The 10,245-nt window shown below is 37.9% G+C and overlaps 1 protein-coding gene across 1 annotated transcript; it reads left to right on the plus strand.

The window, feature by feature from the left end:
- Window positions 1–1,798: 1,798 nt before the first annotated feature.
- On the plus strand, window positions 1,799–8,889 carry casq2 (calsequestrin 2). The gene is made up of 11 exons (XM_047370609.1): window positions 1,799–2,301; window positions 4,954–5,038; window positions 5,154–5,254; window positions 5,371–5,482; window positions 6,927–7,000; window positions 7,076–7,206; window positions 7,310–7,355; window positions 7,447–7,501; window positions 8,031–8,131; window positions 8,246–8,320; window positions 8,407–8,889. The coding sequence occupies exons 1-11, from the start codon at window positions 2,065–2,067 to the stop codon at window positions 8,626–8,628; spliced, it is 1,239 nt and encodes a 412-aa protein (XP_047226565.1). The 5' UTR covers window positions 1,799–2,064; the 3' UTR covers window positions 8,629–8,889.
- Window positions 8,890–10,245: the final 1,356 nt, after the last annotated feature.

Consider the following 10,245-nt stretch of genomic DNA (forward strand, 5'->3'; position numbering starts at 1 on the left):
GCACCACTTCTCGCCCATAGACCGCTGGAGATGGGCACCAGCTCCCCTGCAACCCTGTATGGAATATAGAAAATGGATTAATGGATAGATTCTTTTAGTCTTTAGGTTTGATGCAGTATCTGTAAAAAATCAGATGGATGGGTCCTTACTTGCAGTTCATTTCAACAGACATAGTGTTGCAATGAGGTTTTGTCCCACAGAGTCAGCTGAAAACTGACCAGGAATGAAGGATCAGGGGAAAGATCCTGGGGTCATTGTGAAGTTTGGTGCAGTGTGAATCTGCCTCTGTTTTAGAACCTCTCCCCCTTCCCCCGGAAACAAAACCCAAAACAAAACAACAAAGACAGAAGCATGGCCCATTTTGAAACCTTTGAGCAGAACAGTAGGACATGCAAAGTCCACTTGATAATGAGGAATCATAAATATTCACTGAGGAAAATGATTTTCTTGTGCTTATGTTATTCTGCCATCTAGTGGCTCTAGGGAATACGACAGACAGCTTCTTCCTTTAAGCTCTGCTTCCTCTATTTAAACAGATAATCAAAGATAATTCATTAATTCATTCATTAATTCATTCATTCACATATTCATTCATTTATTCAGAAAATTTGGGTTGAACTGGATACCTTGTCTTTACATACTTATTATTATGAGCGTAAATATTTTTCTGTTAGTTTTAATTTCCCTTTATCAGCTGGACTAAACATCAGCTTTTATGTTGCTCTATCATTAAAAAAGTCACACAAAAGCTTAAAATCTCCCATTCAATCAAGCAAAGATTAAAACAGTAAACAGAAAATAGGCAAAGACTGGCTTTGCTTTTCTCTCACTTAAATTGTTTTTGTAATTTATTTCAGGATGTTTCAACAAAAACATTACAAAAAGTTTGTGGGCTATACAGCCATTTATGTTTTTTCTTAAAGCAGAATTATCTCTACCTTCTTGCTTCGAGGCAACAGTTCAACCAACTGTGGTACTGTGCAGGCCAACTAAGTACATACAGAATAGTCCGAAATCTCTTTCAGTACACAGTGCAATTACGGTAAACGAATCATATAATGCCAGTAGGTAAGAAGCTATTGTGATTTAATGGCATTATTGCAGCAGTCATCATCCTGCACAAGCATGTGGCAACAGTGGGAAGGAACAACTTAGTTTTAACAGGAAGAAAATATCTAGCAGGACTTGGTCAGTATGAGTGTCCATCTGCTGCAACCAGCTAACAACATGGGATATTAATACACATACTATTTGGATGGACGTTTTCTAGTTAGGGTGTAATTTTGATCTAAAAGGGAACCTAATCGTAAAAATCAGTTTCCAAAGTCCAATGGAGCATCACCATATTCACTCACAACAGAAAACATCAGCGTAAAAAAGGTTAGTTAGGTTGCATACCATAGATGGTAATAAACTCATGGAAGCACATGGGGACCAAACTCTTTGAGCAGATTCTTTGTTTGTTACACACCTGTTACCATATTGTCCTGTGAGCTGTCAATTCAAACACACCAACATTTTCTTCAACATTTTCTTAAACACCTTATTGTGGCAGAGCCTTCATTAATCGGGGCATCAGCTTTCCCCTCTCTCATCACTGGATCTGTAAAAGAAACATCAGAGGGACCAAGTGCTCTTTTTAATGAAACCCCACTGTGATCCTTTGCTGTTTCTCTTTCTCAGTTGCTTTTCTATTTTTAGCTTTCAAACAACTGGTCTCCTAAAAATGGGCCTGTCCTGCTCGAAAGGGGAAGAGAAGCTCGACTATGTATGGTATCCACCCACAGTACGTTGCAGACCTGATTGCACTCCTCGCTGTGCTTTGTGTCAACAGGAAGGCGTGAAGGAGCACAGGGGGGAAGGGTTCCTGAAGAAGTTTTTGGATTTCTTTGGGAATGCTAAAAACTTCAGCTGTTAGACTTCTTTTTGCTCCCTAAATCCTCCTAGAGGGATATCTTAATTTTTTCCATCCCTTTCCAGGTGGTTGTCCAACTTCTCCAGTCGTGCAGTTTCACCCACTGAAACCAGGCCAAGTTCTGTGGGGTGAATGGTTAGCTTTGGACCATGATCTCCTTGTGGTTGTTCTTGTTCCCTTGCTTGAGCCTTGTAAGGGTGGTGCCAGCCGAAAAGGGCTTGGAGTTCCCTCAGTATGACGGGAAGGACCGTGTTCTCGACATCAATGATAAGAATTACAAGAAGGCCCTGAAGAAGCACAGCATGCTCTGCTTGTTCTACCATGTGCCAGTACTGGAAAATAAGGAGCAGCAGAAACAACACCAGATGACTGAGCTGGTGCTGGAGGTAAAGTATGACAGAGAGGGTAGAAAATGAAACTGATAAAAGAAAAGGAAATGCTGAATCTTGCAAGATTAATTGACATGTGACATATAGGGGGCCATGATTGTGCTCGAGTAATCCGAAAACCCATGGATAGGAGTTTGTGTTTATAATAACATCTACAGTCATATTCAATAAATTAGAATATGGGTTCAGACAAGGTTCATTTGTCAGATTAAAATCACCCTTTGAAAATAACAACCATTAAGCAGGTGTACATATATTCTTCATTAAGCCCAAATGTATTTTATATTAGTCTGATGTAATATTCTAAACTTAAATGTTGTGTTTTTACTAGCTGCAAACAGACCCAGTGATGAAGTAGAAATAAAGGCTTGAAAACATCAGTCTGTGTGGAATTAATCTATATAATGTGTTTCACTAGAGAATTCAGTTACTGAAATTAATGAACTTTTCAATATTATTACAATTTACCGAATCTGACTGTATATGAGGAAGACCCCTGAAGGTCACTGTGTACTGTATGAATGCCCAGAACTATATGAGCTCTGTTCACCCTGTGGCTTTCCCCTTTTTAGCAGATAAGGAGATCTGCAGTATTTCTAAGCTAAAGGGCAAAACATTCTTCTCCTCTGTAAAAGAAAGCCTAAAAGAAACCAATAATTCTTCTGGTCTCACCTGCAAACTAATTGCTATATTAAATGTTTTTATTGCTCAAACACCAAATGGCCCTGTGTCATATTGCAAAGAGCTGAAGCTGAGCTCCTCTTTGACCTGTTGGATATAATTTGAGCTCCTAATAGTAGCTTCCATGCACAGGTGGGCAGATCTGTTTTTATCAGGCCGTCATAAAATCTCATATGAAGAATCTGTAGAAGAAACATGAGGTGCATGAGTGACTGCAAGTGTTCAAGCAGTAAGCTAAGGCTAGCAGATTGCATCAAGTCCTTGATTCACTCCTGCATGAGCATGTAGCCACAGTAGGCAGTTGCTTGCTTTGACTTTGCCGCAATCCCTCATACAGAGCATGCATGTGGCGACAGTGGAGAGGACAACTCCTTTTTAACAGGAAGAAACTTCCAGCAGAACCAGACTCAGTGTGAGTGGCCATTTGCCACCACCGACTGGCTGTTTGAGAGAACAGAGCAGAGAGACAAAAAGAACACAGAAACACTGATTCAGGAGTACTTTCTATGTGAAAAAAAAGTTAAACATTAAAGGCAGTGGTAGCATCTTCAGTGACTTTATTTAGGAGAGTAAAATCACTAAGCAGATAAACTCTGAAGCAAATAAACTCTGAGCCAGTTTAAAAGTCTAGAGTATGAAAGAGAGCACATATCATTAGTCAGAGAAAAAGCTCAGCCAGTGGTTATGTCTAAGACAGAGACACGTGTATCATCTGTAGAAGGAGAATATCTAGTTGTTGCCAGCAGAAGCTTGGACGATGCCTCCCTCCAGAAAGGTGTCACAGGTAGATACAGAGTCAGGCCAGGTGTAGCTTCTAGGAAGAGAAAAGAGAGGGAACATAAAGTTAAAAGCTGAAATAACAGTAAATAAAGCAAAATTGGAGAGTAGTATGAGAATGTAGCAGAAAGAGTGAAAGTGATCATTATGTCCTCCAGCAGCCTAAGCCTATAGCAGCATAACTACAGAGATAGCTCAGGATAACCTAAACCACTCTAACTATAAGCTTTATCAAACAGGAAAGTTTTAAGCCTAGCCTTAAAAGTAGACAGGGTGTTGGCCTCACAGACTAAAACTGGGAGCTGGTTCCACAGGAGAGGAGCAGGGAATGGAATTTGCATTTCGTGTTTTTCTTGACAGCAACAGATATTGTGCCCCAATAGCTTCACCTTTACATGCACCTGACTTTGTAGCAAACTCAATGTGGTCTGCAGCTAAGTCTGCCATAGAATTATGAGACACATCAAAAACATTTGCAACATTGCAGTTCTGAGACACCATGCATACTCCACAAATGCAGAGGACCGATGCAAATCCAATGACCCCATTAAACCATTACTCATTCTTGTGTTACACTATGTTACATATTTTGTCAGTACTGAGAAAGATTTACTCATTTCGGCATGCCAAAAACGTTTTAGATTAACAAAATGATGTGCTTGGCTAATGATGTAGGTGATTTGTAACTACTGGCCACATAAGGTGTGCCTGCACATCTTGTTTGGGGTGCTGTTGGCCTTAGTTTACAGACAGTGAAAGAGCAGCAGGGAACCTGAGCGAAAAGGTTAGTTTGGATATAAAACAAAAATACATATTTGTTTGCATCTCCACAGACAAATATACAAAATATTTACTGTAAATAATAATTATGAACAAATTACCAAAAAGGTTCCATTCCCTGTTGCCAGAGAGGTCAAATACCAAAACAGCTTATCTACTATACATGACAAATCCCTGAACAATTATATACTGTATACTCTATGGTTATATTTAGAACAAGGCAGGCTGAGTGATCATGTAACTACAACTCTGTGCCTTTGGGAAGCCTGAGCACCAGTCATGCTGCCAACTATTTTGTGTGATCTTGGAGTTTTGATCAGAAAAAAACTAATGTCTTGTCTTCTTACCTTCTATAACTGTAGATCTTTCCTTGCAGTTTAACTCTACATGCTATTTCTTCCTTTGCCTCAGCTTGTAGCTCAGGTAATGGAGGAGAAGGACATTGGGTTTGGAATGGTTGACTCGCTCAAAGATGCAAAAGTTGCAAAGAAACTAGGTGAGAACAGATACATCTCTTCAACTATTTATCCTTTTTATAGCTAGATCAAATTGATCACATTTATTTAACTTTCTTTATTTTAAAATTAACAGCCCTTTCCTTTTAATTGCAGGCTTGGAGGAGGAGGGAAGTGTATATGTTTTTAAAGATGACAGAGTGATCGAGTTTGATGGGTTGCTGTCTGCTAACACTCTGGTGGAGTTTTTGTTGGATGTGAGTGGATTTGTTCCAGAGCAGATTTCCAGCTTTAAGCTTTAATCAACGCTCGTCATAGTTACAAGGCCACACAGACCACTCTTCAATCTTTTTATTTCGGTTTTTCTCTTTAGCTTTTGGAGGAGCCAGTGGAGGTTGTAGAAAATGCTTTGGAGCTTAAAGCCTTTGATAGGATGGAGGAGGATATCCGCATCATTGGTTACTTCAAGAGTGAAGACTCTGAACGTGAGTGCTTTGGTTTGTAAACTGCATAATCCTCTGCTGCAAGAACACCTGCCTTGTTTAGATGGCTGAGCAGAGAAGTTTCCATGACCTTTATGAGAGCAAAAGTAGATTTTAACCCCCTCATCTCCATGGATTTACAGATCCAATTTTACCTTTGCTGCTAACACAGCTGCACTCTCACAAGCTTTGGTGTTTAGATTAACGAGAGTAAAAAAAAAACAACACATGACGTAATTACAGGAATATATTAAGAATACAAGAATATTAGAATTTAACAATATTTAAATCATAACTTTGTTTTAAAATGAAAATAAGGTAAAATTAAAAAGCAGTCATTCATATAATTTTATATTACTAAGATAGAAGACTATAATTAGGAAAGGAATGACTGAATAAATTAATCAGCTATTTATTAAGCACTTTTCAAAGACATTGCCTGCAAATTTGCAGGCATCTAAAAAACACGCCATACCTTTTAGATAAGGCAGTCCCAGTAGAATGCCAACGAAATATAATTTAAAAGAACTATATTATTCATGACACATGAAAAATAAGTCTGTTGCCTGTTGTCACATTAGGGTTAGGGAACTGGGTTAAATTTATTTAAATGAGAATTAACTAAACTCAGTTGTCTGAGTCATTTGAAGGCAATCCGCATCATTTCTGCCTTTACAGAAAAAGCCGCCTGACCCAAATAATCTTTTTGTGAGAGGAACAACACAATCCCCTAATTCTTTTGTGATGATAAGAACATGTTCTTATGCTAGCAGACTAGGTAGAGAAGAATCAAACAATGAACAACCTTATACATGCAACAAAGATTTGAGTATTTGATCATATTTTGCAACTTTTTTTAAATTAAACTTAAAGTTTCAAATCAATTACAGTGTAATCTCCATAAATTTGAATGTAATGCTTAAAGCATTCAGATAGAAAATCATGAATATAGTATGTAAACAAAAATAGTCCAAGAATAGATCATTGTGGAACACCTGTAAACCCTTGCACATTAGATAATTCACAGTTTTGCATTCATATCACCTGTGATTAAACTGACAAACAGGATCCCTTCCACGAAAATTAAAGCCACACATGTATGCAATAACTATATGACTTCATTTGTGCAATGCTTTTCTGAGAAGCAAGAAATATACCCCCTATAACACCACCACTGTCTAAGAGAAATGTATTTGTTCTATAAAGTGCCACTTGCTAAAACAGTGGAAACTGAATCTGCTGTATACTCAAGAGAGCTGCGTCAGAGCTTTATCCCATCTGGTCATCTGTGGGAGAACAGCACTGAGGTCAAGGATGAGCTATTTCCGCTCCCTGATGTGCAAAGGATAAAATGATCTCCGACAACAGAAGAAAAAAACTACAATAAACATTTCTCCTTGATGCAACAGCACTGAGCTTCATCTAACTCATTTATGTTTGGTTTTAGATTATGAAGCATTTAAAGAAGCTGCAGAGCACTTTCAGCCCTACATTAAGTTCTTCGCCACATTTGAAAAATCTGTAAGTTTCAAATAAAGTTAAAACTGTGTTTTCAGGAAACTGTTATATTTGACTGATCTGGTTCTGTTGCCTCAGGTGGCCAAGGAACTGACTCTGAAGCTGAATGAGGTGGACTTCTATGAGCCCTTCATGGATGAGCCCGTCACCATCCCAGGAAGGCCTCACTCTGAGAAGGAGCTAGTGGAGTTCATTACTGAACACAGACGGTAAACAATAAACTTACATCAATTTCTTTCATTTTTTAAACAGTTTTTGGTTTGGTGTTAAAATATGATGCAGTATCTGATATTCTGTTTTCTATGCCACCAGACCAACACTACGAAAGCTACGTGCAGAAGACATGTTTGAGACGTGGGTCAGTGATCAAGTAGTAATGTGTATCTATTGCTGTACTGTAATCAAGTAGTTTTTTTTAGCAGTTTGATACTTTTGTCTCTTCTTATCAGGAAGATGACATTGAGGGCATCCACATTGTGGCCTTTGCAGAGGAAGAGGACCCCGGTAAAGATATATAACATAATGGAAGAGCTGTTCAAACAGGCTGGTTGATCAGCTGCTCAATGCCAGAGATCTGCACCTTTAAGAAACATTGAAGAGAAAACAGGACCATCCAAATAAATAAAAAAATTGTGACAGAATGTTAATATATTCAAGATCAGTGTTGGGGATGATCACAGCTAAACATTATCAGGAAGTGTATTTCACATTTATTAGCTTCTTCCTCTGAATGATTTAACCAGTTCTTTAAATTTTGGTAGATTTCTATCAAATGTTTTATGTTTTTTTTTTTTCTTGGATTTAATTGAAATGTGAGATTTGTAGTGATGTAGTTCATTCATATACTGTAGTTTGTGTGGTTATACGACACTTTGCATCACAAATCGTTAACAGCAGGGTTATCAAAATGTTTTCTTTTTAAGCATTTTACAGACTTAAAATTTGTGAAAATTACATTGCATAATTTTTATAGAAACTATCTCTGCTTCCTATAACAACAATAAGATTCATGAACATAATTCCTGTTTTTCAGATGGTTATGAGTTCTTAGAGATCCTGAAGGAGGTAGCCAGAGACAACACTCACCTTCCTGACCTCAGCATCATCTGGATTGACCCTGATGACTTCCCCCTGGTGAGCCTTACATCTCCTATATTAGAGTGACAGTCAGGGTAGCAGGGCACACAGGCAAAACAATAAAATGGACAGAGATTTGAGGCTGTATGTTCTGTCTCCTACCCTTTCCAGCTAATTCCTTACTGGGAGAAGACCTTTAAGGTGGATCTGTTCAGACCGCAGATCGGAGTCGTCAATGTTACAGATGTAAGTTCCCAAACTCGCCGGTTATAAATGACGTGCAGAACGAAACAGCATTTTCTAACACTGTTTAACCTTTTGTGTGAGTGCAGGCGGACAGCATATGGCTGGAAATGGAGGATGAGGAGGACCTGCCCACGGCTCAGCAGCTGGAAGACTGGATTGAAGATGTCCTCTCTGGCAAAGTAAACACTGAAGACGAGGATGATGATGATGACAATGATGATGATGAGGAGGAGGAGGAGGATGAAGACAATGAGGAAGACAATGAAGAGGATGACAATGATGATGATGATGACAATGAGGAAGCGTAATACATTTCCTTGAAGTTGTTTCTTCCTCCATCGATCCTGTGGTACATCAGACTAAAACAATGACTGTATGTCATCCGCACCAGCTGATCTTTTCAACTGATTTTAACATTTAATATTCATGAACACAGTTTATAATTATGTAAATAACTCTGCAATAGGGGTTGAATTTAAGATTTTAAAAATATGCTCATGAAGGACGTGGCAACAAATATGCTGAAACTATAATAATATGACTGTTCATATTAAATTATGTTTATGTCAGTTTCTTCTTCTATTGCAAACTGCAGTCTTATTCAATCAATGCAAATTTCATCCTTGTTGTGGGTATTTCTGTTGTGTTGCATAAGACCCGTGACGTTTCAATCTTTTAGAAGAGTTTAACCTTATCCATTCATTGCTGCAAAAGGTGGACAAATCAAGACTTTTTCCTCTCCTACTGCTATGGCAAATACAGATTAAAAGTCACAGAAGACAAACACAATAGCTTTCCTGAAGCAGCTGATTGTTAACAGACAAATCCACTAACAGATCAGAATCACAGCATATACAGTTGAAGCCAGAAGTTTAAATACACTATAAAAAGACACAAAACCTTTTGTTACTGTCAGATAATAAATCAGATTGGTCTTTTACTGTTTTAAGAAAAATAGGATTGCTAAAATTATTTGTTTTTGCCAAATGCCAGAATAATGAGAGAATTTTTATAAGATTTTTCTAAACAATTGGGAAAGGCCCAGATGATGCTATGGCTACATAGTGGAGGTACAGCTGCGGATAAATATGTGTACATGTGTATTTTAAGTCAGAAATTAAATACACTGCTACCTTGTCAGGCAAGATACCAGGAAGAGAATTACCGAGCTCCACAAGTCTGGATTTTTAATTAGTGAAAACTACTCTTTCACTGTCTTTCAGATGCAAGTTATCGTTACAAAAAATACTCCCAAAAACACAATAATTTGATGACCTAAGAGATCAGTACAAATATTTATTTATTTATTTTTATTTTTCTACAAACTTTGCCACAGCAGCTGTGTTTATTTTACACTTTTATCGTATAAAACAAGACAAGGAAAACTGGAGCTCATGACATGTAAGTTGCATAAATACGGGAAATCTTTCCTTACTCGGGTTTTACCCATGTTGACATACACACACTTGTACAGATTCTTAAAGGTATTATAAAACCGAGGCACGTGTGTAACACTCCTAAACAAAACTACACTGTCTCTGAACACAGCAACACCTTAAGATTTTACAACACTCATAATGCCTCATTAATAAAACACAGATCAAGTATCCTCACACATAACCAGTCAGGTAGGAACTCAGGACGCTCTTCCAATCTTGATAGGTAGGTGGCAGCAGAGCGTCAGGTGAAACACGAAATTAATAATGACACTGAAGAGTGAATTTTAAACTTTATCCATTTTCAACAATTGCTTAAACAGTTGGCACCCTAACAGTACAAATTACCCATTGTTATAAATACTTTTACAGAGGGTTTTAAATGTGTTAAACAGCCTATTAAATATTGGACATCATGGGTTAAGATTGTGGCCTCAATTGTTTGAATATTCCCTATTCACTGAAACAAGAAAATCATAGACTGTACTG

This window comes from Girardinichthys multiradiatus, chromosome 7 (genome assembly GCF_021462225.1).
Source record: "Girardinichthys multiradiatus isolate DD_20200921_A chromosome 7, DD_fGirMul_XY1, whole genome shotgun sequence".
Lineage (NCBI taxonomy): Eukaryota > Metazoa > Chordata > Actinopteri > Cyprinodontiformes > Goodeidae > Girardinichthys > Girardinichthys multiradiatus.